This window comes from Athene noctua, chromosome 19 (assembly GCF_965140245.1).
Source record: "Athene noctua chromosome 19, bAthNoc1.hap1.1, whole genome shotgun sequence".
Taxonomy (NCBI): domain Eukaryota; kingdom Metazoa; phylum Chordata; class Aves; order Strigiformes; family Strigidae; genus Athene; species Athene noctua.
This window is the reverse complement of record NC_134055.1, coordinates 4,987,016-5,010,754: the sequence shown is the minus strand read 5'-3', so window position 1 is coordinate 5,010,754 and position 23,739 is coordinate 4,987,016. Positions and strand designations below refer to the sequence as shown.

Sequence of the window (23,739 nt, the reverse complement as noted above, 5' to 3'; positions counted from 1 at the left end):
GCCTTGTGTGGCTGCAGCGGCTCAGGGCTCCGGCACCTCACAAATGACTTGCCAAGAGGCTGTGTGTGGCTTTGAGGGTGCCCAAGGAAACCCTTAGCTGCACACTTGTTTCTTCAACCGCAGCCGGCGTTAGGAACGAGAGGGAAAATGGAAACGTTTTCCCTGTGCTTTTAATTCGTAGCACCTGTCTGGAGCAAAGTCATGGAAACCAGTTGAAGAACTGATGAACAACTTTTTGTCCTTTGCTTGAACCCCAAAGCTCATGCAAATTTATTAGTGAAGATAAACATTAAGAGGTCAACGGAGAGCCTATAGCGTTTAATAGAAAACATATGCAACATGGAAATTGGATGTAAACCTCTTGCTGTTCCTTTGCAAATCTATTATACATGAGCCCATCAGAGCAGCATATTAATAAAACAGGAGGCTAAAGCACTTGGCACTCCCCTCTCTTTAGCGAAACATCAGAGGCGAGGCTGTCAGCTTCGGCCTTTGAAGGCTGGAACTTGCATCTGCCCAGCTGCTTGGGTGACACGGTCAGGATGCTCCAAGAGGAACTTCGCCACTGAGGGGAAATCTGTCCATGGTGTGGGGGTCTTTTACGCAAGTAAAATTCTTCTCCTCAAGGACAAAGCCATTGTTCTTTCCTGCTCAGCCTTCTTACCTGCTGAATTCTTTAAGCAATAGACAAAGAAGGCCAAAGATGGGTTAAAGCAGCCTCAGACATAATGTGCCGAGATGCAAATTGCATCTGTTCCTCGAAAGTTCTCCCCACCAGGACCGCTCTGTCCTGATCTTTTGTTATGCACAGGTACCACCAACCACAACCACAAGTCCCTTTGCTGAATAGCGAAATTAAATTACACTCAATTTTTTAAAAATCTACATTTTGTTTCTCCATCAGGACAAATAAACGTGGCTCTTTGGACCTCCCCTGTATTCCCACTCATGTTGCCAAGAGCCCTTGTGCAGGCGGTAATGCCTCTTGCCCTTCTGGGTGAGCAGAGGCAGGGAGGGGATGCTGCTGCTGAATAACAGCACAAGGACAGGGTACAATGTCTAACCTTAGTGCAAAATGGGAGTAGCTGTAGTGTGGTCTAAGTTTGGACCTGCGTGTCTGTGTGTAAGCAAGTATTCATGGCTGGTGCCTCTTAAAAATAGAGGTTTGAGCAGCTGATATCCTAGCCCTAGTAGGGGAAGCTAAACATGAAGGACAACAGATTAAGCTGGTATTAGGGGGGTATTTAGGAGTAAGAACCAGCAGATCTAGTTAGATCTGCAGTTTTCAAAGCAACAGGGAATGGACACACTGAAGAAATACGGTTGGTTTGTTAAAAATGCATTAGCAAGTACAGAGCCAGGTAGGGGGTGGGCAGTGTAGTGTAAGAGGAGGGCTATGGGATGAACGAGGAGGCCGAGCTCGCTCCTGGTGTGCTCGAGGCTGCAGAGCTGCTCTGTCTCACTGGGAGTTGTTTGGGCAGTGACGTACCAGTGCGGCGCTGCCTGAACCGTAGGAAACCTTGGGGACAGATCCAGTATTGAGACAAGCTCTGCCTTATAGTGGCTGGGCTCTGTGTCATGGGCAGCAGCAGATCTAGAAGAACTAATTAATCTGTTCCTTTGATCATTTTCTAAGATGCGCATGAGGATAAAGGATCTGTTTTTCATGAGTTCACAAACATTTAATTTACATCCTCTCTGGCTTTGAGTATCTGGGGGGTTTTCCTATTTGTTTATTTTTTCGCTGCCCAAAAAAACCCTACAGCTTGCATCCGTAGGAAAGGTGAAGAGGCATTTATCAAAACACTGCCTATGAAAATGACAGGTAGACCAAAGCTTTACTGTGTCGCATCAGAGGCTAAGGCATTTGGGTTTGGACCACAGAGGTGGTCTTGAGCAGGCTGTTCACCCTGCTGCCTCGCCGATGTGGCCACAACCGCTTCCTAAATGTGACCACAGCAAGTCAAATAGCTGAATGTGTTTCACTGTGGCATTTGCTGATGAGTTATTACGCAGTGGGCTCAGTCAGGAGAGCTGCCCGCGAGCGAGCGGAGCCCTGGAGCTCCCGGGCTGCTGTGGCAGGGCTGGTGGCTCGGTGCTCCCCGATGCCGCTGGCCCTTTTGGCAGGGAGGGACCTGCCTCTGCCTTGGAGGGACTCTCATCAGCAGGATGTGCTCCAGGCAGGGCCATTAAGTCCGTTTGTTGCTGAATCATGCTGTGGGCTGCCAACATTGCAGGGAATTTGCATCTATCTTTTTCCATCATAGACATGGATGGAAGTGGAAGTGCTGTGTCTGATGCCTGCTCTGGGGCCGTAAAGCCTCATTTTTGATCCCTGCTGATGGTGGTGGCACCTGCCTGCCATGTGCACGCTTTTTGTGTGATGCTTGCTGGGAGAGGGAAGGAATCGTCCTCGGGAAGCTGTAAGACTCTGCTACCTCCAGTAAGTCCTACCCTGAGCTAAACTCTGGGCAGCTTGAGCGTATTGCTACAGAGGAGAGCTGTGCAAAACAACAAATTCATCTCAGACTTGGCAAGTCTTGTCTCCAAGCTGAGCTGGGTTGGAAGCTGCGTTGCCATTCATTCCCTGAGGATGCCAGAGACGCGCAGCCAGAGGAGGAGGGTGTTAGGATTCAGCTGAATGAAGTTGTCGTGCAACTAATCTTCATTACAGATCAGTAGCCTTGATGGATTGGTGTGCTTTTCCACAGAAGTAAACTGGTAGTGACCCAAGGTCTGTTATACACAGTCAACAGCCTTCCAGCATGACTGGTTATAAAAACTTCTCCTGGGAAAAGACTAAAGCCAATGTTTTTGGTAATAACTGAATTTTCAAGCCTTGGCTTGAGAAATTTTAAAAAGAACCTGTTTCCTGGGAGCAGCCCACGTTTTGGCTTTTTGAGTGGAGACCAAATATTGCTATTCATTCTTGAAATCTATGGTTTTGATCAATAATTCTGTTTTTTGAGCAGATTGGGAATTTGTTCTCTCATACTTGGTGGTGCACTACAATACCAAACTGTAGCAGCAGGGCCAGCAATGAGCAGCTGTTCCCCGTGGCTACTCCCCATCCCATCCTTGTGTGCTTCAAGCAGGGAGGATTTCTTTGGCTTCCTCGGGCAGGTGTGCCCTGTGGCATGGCTGGAGGAGACCTCCCGCAATAGCTGTGCTTCCCGAGGAGCTCGGTGCCGCTTCTCTCTGCAGCACAAGGCTGATCTGTCTGGACTTTTCTCTGCTCTGCTGTTCCCTCTGCCTTTTGCTTATATTTCTCTGCAACCCACTGCACCCAAAATACCAGCTGATCTACTTGCTCTTGGAGTGTGAAGCAATAGTTAAATGCGTAGTTTGGATATTATTTTTTTTTTCTCATTTAGACAGAAGAAACAAGTTCAGCTTTGACCATGCATGTTACATTTTAATTTTTTCTCATGCCAAGAAATACAAAGAAAGTATATAAGATATACCATATCATCCTGCAGAAAAAGAAACATTCATCAGCAAAGAGAAGTGCCCAGCTGCAATTCCTGATGTGTTCATGCTGTGTGTGAAACACGGCTCTTCCAGTTTGACTTCAAAACCGGAGGATCCGGTGCCTGGACGGTGGTTGTGGCAGTGGGGAGGGATAGACCCTGCACTTCCACGCTAAGAATCGTGTTCTGGACACCAACTAACAAGGGCACCTGCTCTGAAGTGGTCTCGGGGTTGCCTTGGTGAATCCTGCACACGATCCCTTTCTGATGTTTCTTATCCTGGATGGGTATTTATAGTTTTGAATTTCACTACCTACTGGTGTTAGCAAATGCTTTACAAATATTCCCACTTTGAAAAGGCTACTTTCCCCCACCACCCCCTTGGCTTGTGCCCAAGCACAGGAGTTTTCAGTCCAAACCTGTCTTTGCCAAAATTAAAGGATGTACGCTCAAAGAAAATCAACCTTAAATCTGAAATTATTTCAGCTTGACTGTGCATCCTTGGCTGTGGTTCTGTGATAAGTAACAAAGTGATAGGGCAAGGTTGGGGGTATCAGGAAGAAAGTCAGTCATGGGACCAGCCCAGTGGGTGCGTTTCTGCAGCCTCTCCCTGGACTCAGACCAAATGGAAACAGAGTTTTGATTTTATATAAAAGGCAGGATCTGCTCCCCTTGTCTACATGGAGAAGTCTGTATTTGGGAGGTCAACTACTGCAACGTTAATGCTTGAGTCTGTAGCCAGCCTGGGTCAGAGCCTTAGGGGAGCAGGTTCCATACCCCTCGATAACCCCTTTCAGTGAAGCCCAGTGATGACATCTCAGTGCCAACAAGACCTGTCCTGGATTAGAGGAAAGGCAGAGGGTAGGAGGGAAGAGCCTGTGAGACACGTGCATTGCTCTAGGAGTAGAAATGCTGAGGGGAAAGCACATTAAACTCACAAAGATGGCCTGAAGGAGGTATTTTTACTCCTGGAATGGAGTAAAATACTGACCAGAAAAAGCAAAGCCATCATTAGGCACAGCAAACTTTGAGATGGAATCTTTTGTTGCTTTCTTTCCTCCCTTTGTGCTCAAATCCCTTTGGTCTCCTCCACAGGCATCTGGGCAGGCACCAGCCAGCGTGTTGCTGTAACCAACTGACTCCTGCTAGACCTTTTCTGACCATCAGTCATTGCATCCTACAAGAAGCTGGTGTGAAACCAAGCTGGCTTGTCTGCTCGGCAGCAGCAAATTGCTTCTTCAGCTTAAACCTTTGATCTAGCGTTGCTGTACCCAGCAAGGGCCCTTCTGTGCTACCCCTCAGAGTCAAACTCTGCCCCAAACCCTGGCGGGAGGGGGCAGGGACATCAATGAGAGGTGCATCAGCCATGTGCTCTGCTCAGAGACTCTTCCTGAGCAGCACAAACTGTGTATTTATATCCCACCAGGACCTCACACTTGTCGATCGTAACTCCTACTTGAACTTACATTTAGAGACGTTTCCCACCTTCTCCATCTCTTCAGCAAGCTATCCTCCTACCAGCTCAACTTCGCTGTCAGGTAAGGATGAATTGCCACCTCATCACTTGGATCTCTCGCCTCTCCCCTATTGCCTGCTTTACTAGAGGGTAGAAATTAGCCAAATCCTGAGGATTTCATGACTCTTATAGTTGCAAACACGGGAAGCTTGATTCTGACGCGTGTGCTTAGGGGAGGCTGCAGCAGGTGGCAAAGAGCTGTGACAGAAGTAATGGGGCTTGTTTGTGGGGATGGAGAGGTTAAGTCTTTTCATGACACAGTTTTTGTGATCACCCTTTTGTGAGCTAAAGACACAAAGGACAGAAGTTAAGAGAGGAGAGGTTGTGCCTGGATGTGGAAGAAAAGATGCTTGCTCTTAGGTGAACACTAAATTAGCAAAAAATCACGAGGGATGCTGTAGTTTCCCAGATGTAGAACAAAGGAGGAACCGTGCCTGCTGCTGGCCTCAGGATTAAATTCTGCCATGATTTACCTCCTCAGAACACAGTCAGAGGTGAGGTGTGTGTCAAGGGTTGGGGGCTCAGCAAGTTCTTCCTTCACAAATACAAGCTAATGAACCCAAAAAAGCCAAATAGGCAGCTGAGCTGGGTAAAACTGTGTGTGATGTGAAGAGTAAGGATCTAGTGGAAAAACCTTTGCAAAATATGAGGCTGCAAAATGTGTGGAGAAGTTGGGGGAGAGCACAGAGAAGAGACTTTCCAGATAATCCTGGGGGGTTTCTTTTTCTAGCACTGCAGAGCCAGGTTGCACAGAGAGAAAATAGTTTGTCAGGAATAATTGTAGAGGCTTTCCCCAGGATTTAAATGCAGGGTAAGAAAAGAAAAAAAAAAAAAAAAGCTGTATTCAAGAGCGCAGAACAATTGTATCTAATCAGAAAGAAGGTTTTAAAATGAAAGGCATTTAAGTGTCTTAGTTTTTATTTTTTATTATATTTAATAGTAAGATGAGAAGCAGTTGCCTCAACAGCCCAATGATACAGGCTAATGTCTGAGGCACAAACCATGTTTGGGTGCATACAACAAATCATCACTGTGGTCTTTTTTGGGGAAAGCTTCAGCCTTCTGCATTCAGATGAATTCTGGTACCTCTACTGCTCTGTGCTCGCCAGCCTGAGACTTCTCCTGGGAAGGACCGCTGCAGCTGCCTATAAAAGCCCCCTTGTTCCTATGGCTGTAAGTATCCCAGTCCATTTTGAAGTGTGGTGTGTGTTTGCCTCAATCCCTTTGGAAAAATCAGGTTCAAAGGAAATTTGTATTCATACGGTTCTGTTAAGGAGGAGAAAGAAAACCAGGTTTCTTTTTGGAGCGGCACGTTGCATGTGACTCTGAGCAACTTTGCCATCGGTGCAATTAAAGCAGCGTAATGCTAACCCACCTCGTGAGGGGTGGCAAGGTTTAATCCTTTAAATGTGGTAAAGCACTTTAGATGAAAGGCTTTATGTAATGATAGAAGAGCATTTAAATTCTTACTTAATAAATACTTGGCGCTCTCAAGTACTATAACTCATTGCGGCAGCTTTCCCTGAACGTCAGCTCTTCCTGCCCAAGGAGGAGCTCGCTCGGCTCTTCCCATAAGCTGAATTTCAGCAGCTCAAAGAGCAAAGGGCAGAAGATGACACGGACAGGCAGCACTGCCCTTATGCATCTCAGAAAAAATAGTGTGCGTGTTTCCCAGCAAGCAGCTTTCAGGTTCAAGTGTTAGAGAAGGAAACGTTTGGGGGGTTTGATGGGATGTCATCCACCATGAGATGAGAGTTTGAATCTCCAAGGGTGGGTTTCTGATGAGCTCCGGGAGAAGAGATCTGGTGCCAAGGGTCACCCGGGCAGCAGCTGTGGGTGGGGGCTCACACCCAGCAGCACTCAGTGGCCCCTGTTTGCTGAAGCTCACAAAAAAATGAATTGCAAAAGAAAGGTTGCAAATTTGGTCCATTTTAGAAGCCAATAGTGTGTAATAAAGCACTGGCAAAGGGCTGGATGGGAATGGAGCCCAAGAAAGTGCTGTAGTGATGTGCTATTGCTGTGAGTCCCTGGAATCCCTTTTAATGTTGAGAAAAATGTTAACAGGGGATGTTAATGTAGAGAAAAATGTTAATCTAGGTAATCTGGCTTTCACAGCCCCTGGATTCAAATAATGCCTAGGAAAACAAAACACTTTAAAGAGGAGCAATCAAACAGGTTGACAAGAGAGTTTTCACTGCGATGCCCATGGCTTTGCACATCCGCTGAGTAACTACAGCGTGGATTTACAGTGGAGCACTCCCCTGTGCTAACCCCACGTGCACACACGTGCCCGCTCATCCCCCAGAGAACTTTAGTGCCGAGCAGTTACCGTGTTGTGAAGTTTCTTACAGTGTGCAGTAGTTTCTCCATGTAGACAAGCCTCCAAAGCATTAGATTTGGTCTAAGATTTGGGTTGTTTTTTTTTTTTCAGGAGATTGGTGGTAGGGAGCAGAAGTGCCCTGGAACACCTTATTTATTTCTTGGTGCAGGCCATATTTCTAAGTCCCAGGCTGTCAGCTGGAGACAACAGAAAGGACAGGGAGTGTAGCTCTTGGCCAGGTACTTGTGCCCGCAAAGTTTTGATAAAAGAGAGAGGCTCAGCTAATACGGAGCCAATGGATATGGCCAGAAGCCATCTACAAAGCCTGAATAAAATAACAGGCGATGAAACTTTGCATAGTCTGGGTGGCTGGATAGAGGACCAACCCCAGTAACAACCAGCAAGGACAGGGGGAGGGGGAAGAAGAGGGGATGGGGATGGATGGAGTGAGGTGGGATCAGATCCCTAGGGAAACAGCTGAGGTGTGGAAGACGTGGAGGGGCACGGGGGATGTATAGGCAGATCAGGAGAAGCAAAGTCTATTTTCTTGTTATGTTAAATATAAAACATTAAAAAATAATACTACTTGTGGAACTGACCCCAGCCAGCTCCGAGGATGCTGGAGATTTTTAGAAATGCAGAAGAGCATGTGAGGGGCGCAGGGATCTTAATCCTCCATGCCTCTGAAAATCTCCTGGAAGGCCCTAAGCTGAAGCCCAAAAGGATTGGGGACATAAGCACTGACAGTGGCAGGGGCTGGATCACACTGAAGCTTTTGTGTGATGGACATGACATGACATAAAAGTGTAAGTGGGTAAAACGGGCTCTCCCTGCCTTGGTACTGCTGCTACAGATTAACCAGGCTCTTTTCTCAGCGCCATGAGTATTAACCTCACTTTGGGTGCACGGAGAGAGAAATGTGTGGGTTCACAGAGAAAGCATTATTTTTCCTTCCATTAAAAACCCCCACCATGGGATCGGGGTGAGGAGGAGCCTGGCGTTCTCATGCAGCAACATCCTGCTCTGTCAGCTCTGAGATCTGCCCTAAGTGATAAAAGAGCTCATAGGAACAGACATAGAGAACATTCCCAAAGGCATGCAAATGGTCATTGTCTCTTTTTTTTTTTTTTTTTTTCATCAAAAATACAAAAGCACCCACCACATCCTCCAGCTTTTGCTGCTGCATTTCGTTCGGAGCAGAGTCATGGTCCTGCTGCAGCTCTGCTCTCCCTCCTCCTCCATGGAACAGCTTTCAGCTCCTGATGGCAGTTTGAGCTTTGTTTTTCCTTTTTTTTTTTTTTTTTTTTTTTTTTTTTTTTTTTTTGTAGAGACAGAGAATTTGATGATTTAAAAACCAACAACCCCCCAAAAATTCAATGACTTGTGCCAAAACTCTTAGGAGGATTCCTTAAAATGTCCTGTTCTTGCCTTAAATTTCCTTTTAAAATATGCTTCGCTCTTGAAACTCTCTCCTCCTCCTGTACTGTAGTTGTCTCCCCACTCCGCGAGTTTTGCTGGAGGGGAATGAGGTAGTGGATTTCCCCCTTCTCCTCTCCACTCGACGTCTGATGTTCACTCCCATTCCTTCTTGCCATGTTTTTTATCCCATCACTTGTACAAACTCATTTCCAAGAGGCGGTGAAGTAGAAGCATGCGTTCCTTCAGACGGCGCTCCAGAGCAGGCTGTCTAGGGCTGCCCACCTACACTGTGACAATTTTTTTGTTGCAAGGCCGAAAGTAAAACCCCAAAAGGAAAGTTGTCTTCCTCCTCTTCGAGGTATTTGCATGCTAAAACATCTTCTAGGAAACTGTAAAATAAAGAGAGTCTTAGGGCAGCTTCCAGTAGTCACCAAAGTTTCCCTTATGCTCTCGGTCTGGGTTTTGTGTGTTTCTGAGGTTCCCATTTGCCTGACCTGCACGCTGGTCTGTCTGTGTTTGAGAGGCTCCTCAAACGTTTTGGGATTACATTTCTGGGCAGGTTGATTTGTGTCCTGAAACCCTTCAATTTTTACCCCACTACACTCTTCTAAACCCGCCACAGCCTTTGCCAGGGCGAGACCTTTCACCAGGGGGACTTTGTATGGTCACCGCTGCACTACGGGACAGCACAGGGAGGACATTCCATTCTGGTCCTTTGAACAGTGTGTGTGTTGCTACCGCAAGGAGCCCCTTCTCCAAGGTGTTTTGCAGGTGTGTGAGCAGCTGGTGATGGTCAAACCAGCCTGGACCGCAGAGATGCTCAGTGCTCTACCCCTGCAGTTGGGTGGCAATGGAGCACCACCTGCCCTAGGGTGATGGTGGGCAGGTACCCTATAAACTGGGCCAGAGATGGGAGCTGGATGAGGTTCCTGCTCTAGCTGGGCTGGGGAAAAGGAAAGAAATGTTACCTCTGATGCTGAGTGAAACGTAGAGCACGATGATGATGGTCCCCAGGATAATGGAGACGATGCTGAGCAGCCTGGCCATGCGGCCGAGTCGCCGGGCTCCGTCCATGTCCCCTTGCTGCCCGCTGTTCCTTGACTGGGGGGGAAACACAGAAAGAGGCTCTTGAGAATGGCTGCGGCTCTGGGGTGATTCTCTGGCTGTACTCCCCAAAATGAGAGCTGCTGCATCAGCAGCGGGGCTGGACCTGCCCTCCTGGGCTCTCACAGGATGGCATGTGAATCCCCTCTGCGAGCCTACAGCTTTGACAGGCTGTGGTCCTGCTAAACCAGCGTGCCCGGAGGAGCCCACCTGGGATGCTGTTCTGCTTGCCCTGGGTAGGAGCTGGACGGACTCAAGTCTGTCTTTTGTTGGAGTGACTAAGGAATAGCCCCAGTGTGGGGACAGGAGGTACAGCACAGCCACAGCCCCTCTCTGACTCTTTCATGGAAAACCCTGATATTCTTGACTTCAATCCTCAAAGCAGCTCACTGTACGGGTCCTGCGCAGGGGGACTGAATCCCCAGGGGCACCACTGTCCTTCTGCAGCTTGCGAACAGGAAAAGCACGCTGCCTCCATCGTCTTCTGCAAATTTATGTATTGAGAAGTAAAGTAGATGGTGAGTTTAACTATCACTGACGAACCAAAAAAACCCAAACCACTGATGTTTCCAAAGCAGCATGTGGCCTCTTTGCTGGCCGTTGGAGCTGAATGTGTGTGCGAGAGGAACAGGCTTTGATAACGCCGGCAGTAACTGCTGGCTTTCATCTTGTGATGGGATGTGCTTTGGTGCCTCTGCATTACTCTGAATTTCTGCATCACCGTAGATGGGTTGTGTTCACCATCTCTGTTTTTAAATGCAGTCCTCCTACAGTGAATTCCTGCTCTTGTGTGTGCTGTGGGGAGGGAAGGAATAGTCCATATAACTTCTCTATTCTGCTTCTAGTTTCATTGTGATTTCCCCTGCTGCTCTATTGATTTCTTTAGGCAGCTCAGTGAAAGCTTTCCTCTGCTCTGTAACTAAAAGAAAAGACTCCTTGGTTGTGGAAGGGCTGAGCAATGGGATGGGGAATGGCACTAGTAGGTGCCTGAAAATGATTGTGTGTGGACTCATTAAGGAATGAAAAGAGATCCTCAAGAGTTGCAGCTAGAACAGGGCCTGCCTGGCGCTGATGTTGGTGGGCACTGATGTCTTAATGGGAGGCTCTCGGTGGGATAAATTGCAGCAGTCCTTGTCTTTGGGAACAAGTGACAACACAGGGTAGATGGAAAACACAACTTGGAGGTTCCCTTGGAAACTTTGCTTTTCACTGCTTCATCAGGGCTGGCCACCCATGGGCTCGGCAGAGATCCAGACCCCAGGGCATCTCCAGGGGGGTTAGTGAAGCTTCCCCAGGGTCTGCCCAGCAGTGCTGCTGGGGCCAAAGGGGGCGGATGGGGTTGAGAAGGATTTGGGTTCACACCCAAAGGGGAAAGACATAAGATTGGATGAGCATGGGCTCACCAAGACCTTGCCTGGTGCCTGACTGGGCAGTGAGGGTGATGCTGTGGCCTGACTCCTCTGAGCTTCAGTGCCAGCTCTCTTACTGCAGCGCTGCCGACCCGCTGGGCAAGAGAAGCCTCCACCTATGCCAACCACCCACAGCAACCTGAAGACCAAGCACAGCTCATCAGAAAAAGTATAATACACAGATGCATCATAAACCTTCGGAGTAAGTGATTAAATAAGGACTGATCTTGTTTCTTCCTCTTGTAACTGGCAATCATTTGGTTCCCAAGTGACAAATACTGGAAGTAAGACTTCCTGGTGAGGGAGAAGCATTACTGCTGAGAGAGGAGCCCACAGCGCTCCCCAGCCTGCCAGAGTGAGTGTGCTGGGCTTCTTGCACTTGGCTGAGGGAGGACTTAGCACTTAGCAGCAGGGCAGCTGTGCAGTACCACGGCGAGGTTATTACGGCGGAATTACTCACCGTGCGTCAGCACTCGTGTGGTGGAGAGGCTGGAGCCCCTCCATCAGCAAAACAGGAGCTCCCTGTTCGGGACGAGGCAGACGGTCTGCGACTAGCATGGCTCTCCAGACCAAAAAACCTTCCTGAATTCACACAGCGCCCTTCTGCCTCCCATGAAACCCATTGGGAAGGGGTTTTGGAGGGAGGGAAATGGGATAAGGAGTTTTAAGGTCAACTGGTAATATTTTCACCTGGTTGGGAAGGCTTGGAGTGGGGGGAAAGGGAGGCAAGGCAGGCCTGGGGGAGAGACTGGGGCAAGGAGGAGGGAGCCCAGCACACGGGTCTGTCACCTTGATCTGGTGGAGGAGTGCAGTAAAACTGCCCTCGACTTCACGGGGGATGAGGTTTTGTAGATATTTTAACTGCCTTGAAGCAGTTACTCTTTCTTTGGTGATGATTTTAACATTTTTACATAGGTTAAAGGCTTCTTCCCCTGCCCTGTCCATCTCCAGCCTTGCTGCCTTGGCTGAGCCAGGTTTCAGCAGACAGAGGGAGATGTGGGGCAGACTCTGGGGTGGGCAGATCCCTGCAGCCACATACCATGTGCCGACTCCTCCCTTTGGAGCGTGGTGGCTAACGCTGGGAAAACTCTGAGTTAAAAATATAAAATGTGCTAGTTAATAAGAGTTAAAGGTGGAAGTGTGTTATAAAACAATCCCACTTTCCTTTCAAAAAATTCATATCTCAGAAATAACAACTGCACTGGGAAGGGTTTGTCGAATGTTTAAAAAAAAAAAAAAAAAATTGAGAGTCAGGAGGCCTAGCACAGCTCCAGCACTAACCATGAAACATCATTGAGAATTCAAACAAATGAATACTTGATGTTACTACCCCCTTTCCTGTTCATCCTGCTTGGTGTTAATACCAACAGCAATACAAATACCAATTAATAATAGTAGTGGTATTAATACCACCCCCCCTTGGCAGCACCATGATCAGAAGGTCCCCAGTCCAGGGCTGCTCCATACTGCTCAGGTAGGTAAAACGCAGCTCTGAAGGTTTCCACATACTCGTTTTAGTTTGTATCACCCTGTAAATAACACAGTGGAGCCTCAAACAGATGGTTGCTTCCACTGCAGCCCTGCAAACCTCCCGCTCTGCTCACATACCACCCTGTATAACAACGTCCCCACAGCTGACACCAAGAGAGCTCAAGACCTCGTTTCTTCTGGTCTCAACAGCACATTTGACAGACCGTGTCTAAGATCGATGGGATGCAGCCAAGAGCCTATTTTCATTACAGAACAGATGACAAAATGACGCCTCATGGGCTGGTGGGGAGGGATGGGGAGGACACGGTAGCCCAGAGATTGACAGGATCCCTGCCCTGCTCACTGGCAGCTTCCAACATTTGGGAATTTTAGGCTCAGATTTTTGTAACAAGTGTGATATTTCTGTAAGGTGTGGGCTAGATTGCAGTGAAATATGCAGTTTTGGCTGTCTTCTGGGAAAAATATATAGGCTAACGAATTCGATATATTTATCACTACAGTTCTGGAAGTGTTTACTGCTCATTTATCCTGAACAATTATGAAAAATACATCAGCATTGGCATGGGGTGTTTAGCAAGCATTTGTTACTGTACATATATTATTCATTGGTGTGGAACGGTTTGATTATAGCTCTCTAGTATCACTAATCCTGTGTTTTGCTTTCCACATAAAAACATGAACATCTTGTTTATTAATCGAGACTCGCCAAGGCAGAATATCTCAGAAAGGCCTGAGGGCTCCGGGGGAGTGAGTCAGTGTGTGTGTGCCAAGAGACTCCGTATTACATTAGAAAATCTGAAGGACCCTGGAAGTGGGGCTGGAACGGCACGTTGTACCACAGCACCCACGGGGCCAGGTAAGTCTGGGTGGTTCAAAGGAGTTATTAATCTCACCTGTTTTCAAGCTGTTACCTGTTCAAGTTACTGTTCAGAAGGGTTTTTTCCCTAATAGATTACCTAAGTTGTGTGGTTGCAAATGAAGACAATTATTCTTCTGTGCTAGTCCCAGGGATGGAGAAGACGAATTGTCACCTCCTCTTCCCTGCAGTCTTTCCCTATTTATGAACCAGCTTTGGATGCACTCTGCTGCCTTCCACCAGTTAGAATAAATCATTAATCCTCAACACTTGCGTTTTGTTGATGAAAACATTCTGAGAGAGGTATAAGTCAACATCAGACTTAGATAGATGACTGTGCCATTTAAAATGAGCGAGGATAGTTTGACTTCTCCCACGTCTTTCAGGAATGACAGTACTTATTTTGGACACCAAGTGCTGTGCAGAATTGCCCTTGGCATTACTATAGGCTAGTTCTGGCTGGAGTTACCTTTCTTTTCCACTTCACTTTGTTTGTCTGGAGTTTTGTACACTGGTAAGTGACCTCTCTACTTCTTCCCCCAGTGTGGCTGCACTTTGGTAGGAAAGGGAGGGATTCAATAACAGCAATACAGCGTGTGTGTGTGGTATCTGGCCGTGCCCTGCAATACCTCTGAGATGGGGCCCCGCTGCCCTTGTGTCCATCAGACCCACTCTCTGGCTCGGGGGGAGACCTGAGCCCCTTGGTGCAGCCAGATCCTCGCTTGGTCAAAAAACTGCATCCAAGAGTCAGTGGCGGAGACTCCAGTAACTCATTTCCACAAGACCAGCCTTATCAAGAACAAGCTGGGGGTTAGAGCAGATTTTTTTTTTCCACCTCTGGCTGTAGGCCCTGCTAGGATCTGAGAGCAGCTTTTGAAAAATGATTTATGAGATACTAAACCCAAAAGCATTCATTTACTTTCCTCTCTGGATGGTGCTTATTACCCAGAAAAAAGCTTTCATGTGCAAAAAGCATTGACTTAGGAAAGAAAAATACAATTGCAGAGCTAAAGGAATGTCAGCACATTGTGGAAAGGTCCCTCTGCCCGCCCAGGCACCAGGCATTGCAAAAACCTGCTTCCTGCTCAGATTTGTGCATGGTCAGGCACTCCTGGGTTTTATTCTGTGGGGAGACCTAAGCCTGTGGGAACCTCAGGGATAACTGGGAACTGAATTCCTCCCTGGTGTAAGGGGGTGAAACATCAGCTGATGCTCCGAGAGCTGTTCCTGCTGGCAGGAGGACCCAGCCAGTTGTTCCCTGGCTCCCCAGGGTCAGCACGGAGCAAGGATCACTCCTCGTCCTGCTCCGCTGGCACTGTGCGGGGGTCCCTGGCTGGAAGGGGGCCGGGGGCAATGGCACAGGCATGGCCAGGGCACTAAAAAACTAGTCCCTGTTCCATGGGACAGGGAGCGCAGGGATGACTGTGGAGGGGCCAGAGGATGTGCACTGGCTACTAATGTGCTGCGTGCACTAGAAACCTTGTCCTGGAGAACAAATTCATCCTAGTGTGCCTTCTGGCTCGGTGGGCCCGGAGGGTTGGGGTTGGGCACCCCCTTCCCCAGCTCTGAGTGGGCTCTGGTCAGTGCTGTCTAGGGCCTTGGAAGCAGAGGGCAGCCAAATAGCCTTATTGCCTTGTTGGTCCTGCCTGTCTTTGTGTTTAACCCAGTAAATACACCCCAGGACTGTGCTGCCTAGCAGTATTAACTGGCTCCTGCTCTTTTTTCACTGCTTACTCTTCTACTCCACAGGGCTTATGTGGCCCAAGGCACATCCCCACCGTGCTGGAGGCTCTAACGCCTGCAAGAAAGAGTGTGAGAATCTATTTTGCATGAAGGCTAATGTGGTTGGAAAATCCCCGTGAGAGCCCTTGTTTATTACCATGGATATGCAATACCCAGCTGCTTTCCCTCCCGTTGCAGTGCAAAGCCAAACAAGGCTGGCTGGCTTCCCCGTATGCTGCCTAAACAGGCTCCACCACACAACTGTACTACGCAGATGACAGCTGGCACTGGCAGAAATGATGATTCCTCCTCAAAATGGAAACTGGTCTCTCTCGAGGGCTTTCTGTGGCAACTGCCCGTGTCTGTCTTCAAGTTGGTGGTGGGTTTTGGGGAAGTGCTGGCTGCAGGTGCCCCTCAGTGTATTTTAGTGTGGTAAGCGGGTAATTGCTTTCCCTGAGCTGATTTTTAAAGGAAAGGTTTACCTCTGTTGCAAATCGAGAGCATAAAATGTCCCGGGGGGACTGGATAGCAGTGGGGCATCCCGAGGGGTAAGGGGGTGGCCATACTTGCAGGGCTGCGCTGAGCCCCCTGCACCTGAGATGGGAGGGGGCCGGCTGGCTTTATTCTCCCCTGTTCAGATGTCGGTGTCTTTGCTGAGGCGGGGGGGATGATTAATGGAGAAAATCGCTTCTTCGGGGCAACTGAAGGAGCCGCAGGTGCAGCCTGTCCCTTTGAAGTGTCCGAGGGCAGGAACCAGCCTCCAGCCGGGGTGTCCCCAGGGCTGCAGGGCTGGGCTCGGCTGCCATGAGGGGCGGGGGGGGGGGGTTCCCTTGTCCCTGCTTCGCCTCGCAGCTCCTTCCCGGGGAAGCCCGGTGAGTCGCTCCGGACCGCTGCCTGGCGGCAAGGGACCGGGCTTCCCGGAGCCACCGGGCTTCCCGGAGCCCTGCCCTGCGTGTGCCCGGATCCCACCCCAGAATCCCGGGCCGCCGCTCTCCATCCCCATCCCGCGAGCTGTCCGGGGCTCGGCCGCCGCTCCCTGCCCGCCCTTCCCGGCCCCCGATGGCAGCGGCCGAGCCCCCGCGGAGGCCCCTCCCGCCCCGCTCCCGCCGCGGCCCCGGTCCCCGCCGGTGCAGCACCGCGGACAGCTCCGGCGGCCCCGGCCCCGGCCCCGGCCCCGCTCCGGCCGTCGAGGGCGGCGGGAACCGGGCCCGGCCCCGGGCGCACGGCGGGTCCCGCACTCACCATGATGGAGAAGACGAGGGCCACGACGTTGATGGGCCAGACGGGGCAGAAGCAGGAGAAGATGGCGAGAACCAGGTAGTCCCGCGGGCGGCCCTGCTCCGGTGCCGCCGTGCTGGTGGCCGTGGAGGAGGCTCTGCCCAGGCTGAGCCGGGACGGCGAGAGCGGGGCCGCCTCCAGGTGCCCGACCGACACCGACTTGTAGGCGAGCCCGTGCCCGTTGCGCTCCGCCTCGCCGGGCAAGGCGGCCGTGAAGGATTTGGAGCCGCGGAGGCCCTTCTCCTCCCGGCCGTCGGTCGCCGCCAGCAGCTTCTCGGTCTCCTGGAAACGGGTGGGCAGCGTCGTGCCCGAGCCCGACCCCGAGCCCGAGCCCGAGCCCCCGGGCGCGGAGCCGCCGCTCGCCATGGCCCGGCGGAGCGGGCTCGGAGCTCGCCCCGCCGCCGCCGCTCTGCGCTCGGGGCCCGCCGCCCCGCGGGAGGCCGTGCCGGAGGAGGGGCCAGCCCGGCTCAGCCCCCGGGGCAGGATCGGGGCCGCGGACCGCCCCCGGGGTGTCCCCATCCCGTCCTGTCCCCCCACTCCCCCGCCCCTCGGGCCGCGCTCAGCCTCCGCCCGACCCGGTGCAGGCGGTGCCGCTGCCCCCGGGGCTGCGGCGGGGGGAGCGGTGGGAAAGCCGGGGTGTCCCCTGTCGCCTCCAGCCCGGCCCAGCCCCAGGTTCTGTCCCGCCACGCCGACCCCCGGCTCTTCCCGGGGGCTCCCCCGGGCTCCGCCTCGCTGCAGCGGTACGTGAGAGCCCAGCCCTGAGCGCGCCCCGCCGGTGCCGCCGCCAGCCCCGGAGGTGCCGGGGGACGGGGGGGGCAGCCCTGTGCGGGGTGCCGGAGCACACAGCCCTGCTGGCCCTGCGGCCCTCCTGGCTCAAAGCCTTTCCCCAGGCAGGCGGGAGACATGCGACACAGACCAGCCCCACGAACCCTGGTGGCTGCGGAGCGGGGCTTGAGCCGCCCTGTGCCTGCGCGGGGCTGCGGGCGGGCAGGGGCTGCCCGGGGCTCTGACGGTGTCTGGGCGGTGTGGGGGTGCCCGGGGGTACCCCTGGCTCAAATCACTCTGCGAAAACATCCTCTCCACTTGCAGGCTGAGAGGAGGCCCTGGGCACGCTGCGCGGAGCTTGTCCTGCCCTCGCTTGCCTGTGAGTGACTCTGGAGACACGGCAGCTGGGGACAGGCACACCCGATCCGTGACAGATGATGTAGGGACAGATGTGTCCCTACATAGGACCTGCAAAGGAGAAGGGGTGCTGGTGCAGGGTGGGTTGTGTGCTCTAAAGCAAAAAACAGCATTCTTGGGAGTGGGGGGGGGGGGGGGGGGGGCTGTGAGGGGCAGGAATGAGGGGTAAAATCAACCCACAGAGCCTGGATGCCCGGCAAAGATGGATGTTTTCCACCCATTCTGCTTCAGTTCCGAATTTGTCAGGGATTTTCCTGGCAGTGAGTGCCATCTACGGGGCACACCCAGCACCTTCTGCCTCTCCGAGAGGTGCCCAAAGAACCTGCTGCCAGCTGGGGCCTGCTGCCCAGCCCTGCCCAGAGCCTGCCTGGCTGCTGCCCCCCCGGGAGTTATCCTGTCCTGCAGCCTCCAGACAGAATTAGGACCCACGTTTCATAAATGTGAACCTGAGAGCAGTGGGGTGACCCTGCTTTAGGGGTCTCACAGGGTTATGCCTCCCACCCTGCTCCTGCCTCTCTGGCCAGTTGCTTCCACCTGTCCAACTTTGACCACCAAAGCTGGGGGTAAAACCTGGGGATGTAAATTTGAGTGGAGGGAGGGGTTAGGGCTTGGTTTCATCTGAACTGTCTTTGAATGTCGGTATTGTTGGGCTCTCACTCCCCGTGTGATGGGTACTGACGAGGCAGAGCAGGGGCAGGCGCTGCTCCAGGGAGAGCCAGAGCAGGGAAAGCCACCCAGAGCAGGGATGCTCTCAGGAGAAGCAGGATTCCTTCAGTGGCCATCGCTGCAGGCCTTCTCCTGGCAAGGAGAACATCTGTTGGAGACTAAAGCCAGGATGCCTCCACACCGGCAGCACTTTAAAGAGGCTCCTTTGCTGAGCAAAGAGCTCTCTCTCCTGGCTGCTGCTAGCTTTCCTCTGCTCATGGCCCAGCTCCCTTGTCCCACCCAGGGATTAAGAGAGGAGGAGGAGGAGAAGACCTTGAGGAGGGACTGGCACACCGGAGCGGAGGGTTGAGATGGTTGTTCCAGGATGTGCCTCACTGCCCTTGGTGTGTTGGCAGCCAGTGCTGGGGCTCAGCTGGGAGCACTGGGGTGAGAACAGCAGGGCTGGAGGAGCTCCACGGGGGCTCAGCACCGTGGGAATAACGCAATGCAATCTGTTCTACCCAAAAATCTGCCGGTTGTGGTGTGTGTGGCTGTAAAACCCTGCCTAATTCTTGCAACAATTCCAGTTCACTGAGCCTCTGGCAGAAGGGAGCCCTCCCAGTCAGTCCGAGCTTTCTAAGACAGAGGGAAGGGGCCAAAAGGGCCTTTTTAGTAAAATTTTCCCTCTTTCCTCCCCACCCACTGGGACTGGCCTGGAACACGCTACCAGCCTGTCCCACCAGAGCCACATTGCCACAATCAGGAGGAAACTGCAACGGTCGGGTGCGTTTTATTGAAAGCTGACATCTGTCTCCACTCCCTGCCTGGCCTCGCAAATCTGCTGGGCACAAGCGCCTGCACCAATGAGCTTAACATCAAGAGTCCCAGGGCACTAACCTTTCCCCTCTGCTGCTCCTTTCCTTCACCAGCAAGAGCCAGAGCGACCAGACAGCCAGGGGCTTTAGTGTGATCCCTACAGCCCATCTGTCCACCCCACACATACTAACAGCCCTGGCATCAGGTTTATAAGTCGTGTTTTCTCACAGAGCAAGCAAGAGAGAATAAATAACAGCGGCAATCGGCAACAGTGAGACCTCGTAACAAGAAACACAGAGCTGGCACTTCCAGAGGCCTTTCCACTTTTCCCGGTTTTCCCGCAGAGCAGAGACCCACACCCCGGCAGCGCTGGAGTCCCGTACGGCGTGGGGGGGCTCAGGGGTCTCACCAGCACCGCAGCCGAGCTCTGCGCCCCGCAGCACTGCTCTCTTGCCCAGCAGTCCCTTCCCGCTCCTCCCGTGTGTCCCGCGGGTGCGTTACCTTCCCGGCACCGTGGGGCCCCCCCAGCTCGGCAGGTCAGTGGATGGGGAGGCACTGGTGGTGTCCCCAGCTCTGGCAGTAGCCCAGCTGCCAGGGGACTGCCCCGGCCAGGGGGTCTTGCAGGCTGCCCGTGTATCTCTGCTGCCAGGCGCCTCGGAGCCCGGGGTGGGGGGTCCCGCTGGAGCAATAGGGAGGGCTGGGCCCGGAGCGATCCCCCTTCGGGCTCTCGTAGCGATGGAGCTGCCTCTCCGGGAAAAACCCAGCGTAAAGAGGGGACGGAGGGCAGTGCTGCAAGCCGGCACCGCCCGAAGAACCGGGCTCCCAGCGGGGCTGGGGGCGACTGGCCTTCATCCCCGGCTCCTGCGCGGGGACCCCGGCCCGGCTGCGGCACTCGGAGTGGGCGCAGGGCCAGCGGCACCCGGCGCCGTGCAGGGACAGGGACAGAGCCGTGATCCTGTTGATGGCTCGCCGGAGGGTAGCGATTTTGGAAAGCCTTTTGCCACCGAGGTCATGTTTGAGGGCCAACCGCAGGGCGTTGAAAGCTTGGTTGTAGTCCAGGATCCTCTTGCGCTCTCTGACATTGGCAGCCATCCTCCTGGCCTTAGAGCGCACCGGCCTGCTCCTCTTCCTCACCTTCATCCCTTCGGTGTCCCCCAGGCAGGCAGCTGCTTCCCTCCCCTGGGGGACCCACAGACCCTGCCCATAGCACACCTGGGGTGCAGCCCCTGCTTCCAGCTCCTCTTCTGAGCTGTCGGGCTCTGGTGCTGTGCCTCTGCCCACGACTGCTCCGGACATGGCCACCGATGAGGGGGAGCGGGAGAGGTGCTGCTGCAGTCCTGCCTCCTGCAAGGTGTGGGAGACACTCCTCCAGGGACACGCAGCTGCCTCTAAAAACCCCACCGCGGGGCTCTCATCACGTGGCTCTCCCCCCGCCCCGACCCCCCTCACCTGCCTGCAGGTGTGCTGCCTTGTGGAGAGGCACAGGGCGAGCTCTGCCTGGCCTCTGCCCGCAGGGATGAGCCTGAGCATGGTGCTGGGCTGGAGCGTGGGGCACTGGTGCTGGGGTGCCCAGAGCTTGTGGTGCGATGCTCACAGGCCCCGGAGGGGGAAGGAAGCACCTCTGCCAAGCACACATTGCTGTGGTTGTTGTAGTCTCTGCTAGGAGTTTGGTCACTGTGGGAGTTCCCTGTGCTGCTCTGTCCTCTCCTCTGCTGGCTGGGCCAGTGGCTCAGCCTGGCCCAGGTCATCCCTGGGTTTTCTATGGTGCTGTGGGGCATCACCACCCTGGCATGGGGCTTGGGCTCTGCTCCCCCACAACCACTGGTCCTGCAGCATTTCTGCTATTTCCCACCTAGGGGAAACTGAGGCACGAAGTGATGAGGTTGCTGAGGAGAGTGGCGAGTCTTGTGTCTGCGTGTAGGAGAAGACAAAATGACTCCTACCCCAGAAACGGGGTTGGAGCCTTTAGGACAGTGTCTTAGGGCTGCTGCTCCACGCAGCTGCACCCTGTCGAGAGGGGAGCATCCGTGGGCACGGCGGTAGGTGTGTGCCTGGGCAGGAGAAGCCCCTGGGAGCCATCAGAGGAATGTGCGGGCCTTGGCACGCCTCTGCCCTGCGGAGCAGGAAGCAGGAATGTGGCAGGAGGGACTGGGGCAGGTGATAAAAGAGCTAAAGTGCTACCTGCCTCCAGAGCCTTCCTGTCCCTTCCCAGCAGCGGGGAGCCTGGGGGCAGAGCTGTTTGGGCTGGCGCTGCTGAGCCTGTCCGGCACTTATTCTGAGGAAGACGATGCTGAAAGCAGCTCCTTGTTCCCTGCATCCCCAAACCGGCAGGACAGAGGGACTTGCCAGGTGCGGTGGGTCCAGAGGCCATGGGGAGGGCCAGGTCCCCGTCCTCTGAGCAGCGCAGGGCTGCCACGTGCGTTTGCCCATCATTTCATTAGCGAGCAGTCGCTAAATGCCGTCCTGTGTGAGGGGTAACGTTTTGAAAAATGGCCCCATAGTGGGTCTGACAAATTGTTGGGGTGACTGGTGCAAAAGCAGAGCCCCGGGAGAATGTGCCCCCCTTGGTCCATCCCTTCCTATCTGATTGTCCTGGCTCGCGTTTGATCAATAGCCACAATTAGCGGGGGGTTATTTGTCTATTGCCCTTCTCCTCTCTTGGGTCTTTGAAGTCGGAGCTAATTTAGGTGCCTCTTCTCCAGGAACCCAATAAATCAGGAGCCGAGGCCTCGGGGAGAGGGGAGGACCAGGTAGCAGGACTTCAAAGGGAGGTGAAGGTTGCAAATATTTTTGAGCACTCACCTGTGCTCACTATGGCCCTCTTGTTCTCCCCAGTTGCCTTCTGGCTGCCCAGCCTTGCTCTGCCCAGGAGCAGATGCTCTCCTGGCCAATGCTTACCCGGTGAGCTCAGCTCAGGAGCGTGGGGCTCTTCAAGATGCCTGAATAACAGCAGGACATGCAAGCCAGGCCCACTTAGGGATGTGCCTGTCCAAAACCCAGCTAAGCAGAACAGATCCCTGCTGTGGGAATGTTTTTACTGGTGTGGGAGGTCTAGAGGTGCAGTACAGAGCAAACATGGAGGTGACTGAGCCTGGCCTGAAGCCAGGCCCAGCTGGGGCGATGTTTGGGCTGAGGCAGGGGCAGGGGCAGAGGGCAGACAGCAGCCCCCAGGCTGCCCTCATCCTGCCCGCAGCCCCCGGGAGCTCGCTGGGGAGTGCTGCCAGGGGTTCCCAGCATCTCAACTCTGAGCAGCCCTGGCCCTGCAGGGATCCAGCCCCGGCTCTCGGAAGCAGGCAAGGCCAGACTGTAAATCATGGGTCATCGGATGCCACCTGCCGCCTGTAATTAGTGTATCCCGCTGGGCCGTCCCCACCTCGTCCTGGACACTTCCTACCTAGGTGCCCATTACAGGGTGGGAGGCCAGGAGGAACGCCCACCCAGGCCCTGCTCTCTCGGCCCCCACTGATTTATTGCCATGCGCTGGAGAGATTTATGGGCTGAGATGGGGAGCCAGAAGTGTGTTGTAAGGCTCTGCTGGGCCTGTCTGCCTGACAGATGATGAAAGAGCTGTAATTATCCGTCGCCACGCATAAATCAGGCCACTCATGGCAACCACCACCCCCCCGCCAGCCTCCACGAAGGGGTTTGAACCCCAGGGATACCCCATCTCTCCATCACGTGTCACACTGGGCTTGGGGCACTGCTGAGCACTGGGCACCTGCCCATCAGCATCGTCACAACTCCCGCGGGTCCCGCATCCCAAAGGTGTTTTGGGTGTCTTTGCCCCTAACGCTGTTGCAGAGTGGGGGCTGCAGCTCCTGCAAAGAGCCCTGGCCTGGCTGCCCCTCACCCACATCCCTCCAGCATCCCCAAACCGTTGCCAGGTGAGAGCTGCCAGGATCATCTGGGAGCACAGCCCTTGCTGGAGATAAAACTTTGATGGGGTGGTGAAGGGGCAGCTGACACGGGCTGGGGGGGCTGCCCAGCTCCTGGCTGTGTCCCAGCACCATCCATCCTCCTCAGGAAGGCTGCACCGGGAGGCACGGCTGTGCCGGAGGGAGAGCACAGAGAGGGAGCTCGTGGTGCTGAGGATGAGAGCCAGCGACTGGCACGCAGGGAGGTGCCCACTGCTGCACAGCCCCCTGCTCTTGGGTGGTGGTGGAGGGGAAGGAGGAGGCGGTTGTTGCGACACTGCCTGGGCCTCATGGGTAAATAAATAGGGCGCTTTGTTCCTGCTGGGGCCAGGCCAGGTGGCACAAGGGACACAGCTTGTGAGCCAGCCAGCCAGCACGAAGCACACGGGAGGAGGCAGGGGAAGGCAGCTCCCCAGCATCCCGTGGCTCAGCACCTCGCGTGGCACAAGGGAACGGCCAGTCCTGCCCGGGGCGTGGGGTTGGAAAGCCCTGTCCCGTGGGGTGGGAGTGAGCTGGGGACACGCACTGCCCTGGCAGCTTAAACACAGTGGGCACACGCGCCGTGGCACTGAGCGGGCAAAAAGTCTCACGTGGGCC

General features: G+C 53.6%; 2 protein-coding genes across 3 annotated transcripts; both read right to left on the bottom strand.

Moving 5' to 3' along the window:
* Positions 1 to 510: 510 nt before the first annotated feature.
* On the bottom strand, positions 511 to 17,104 carry TRARG1 (trafficking regulator of GLUT4 (SLC2A4) 1). Of its 2 annotated transcripts, XR_012634850.1 has the most exons (4): positions 16,550 to 17,104; positions 9,694 to 9,826; positions 8,466 to 9,114; positions 511 to 674 (listed from the first exon to the last, which is right to left on the bottom strand). XR_012634850.1 is itself a non-coding variant. In XM_074922973.1 (3 exons), the coding sequence occupies exons 1-3, from the start codon at positions 17,102 to 17,104 to the stop codon at positions 9,107 to 9,109; spliced, it is 696 nt and encodes a 231-aa protein (XP_074779074.1). In that variant the 3' UTR covers positions 3,399 to 9,106. The 2 variants fall into 2 exon arrangements, 1 of the variants encoding a protein (XP_074779074.1); XM_074922973.1 differs by lacking the exon at positions 511 to 674 and having other exon boundaries at positions 3,399 to 9,114.
* Positions 17,105 to 19,765: 2,661 nt separating this feature from the next.
* BHLHA9 (basic helix-loop-helix family member a9) lies at positions 19,766 to 20,524 on the bottom strand. Its single transcript, XM_074923266.1, has one exon. The coding sequence runs from the start codon at positions 20,522 to 20,524 to the stop codon at positions 19,766 to 19,768; it is 759 nt and encodes a 252-aa protein (XP_074779367.1).
* Positions 20,525 to 23,739: the final 3,215 nt, after the last annotated feature.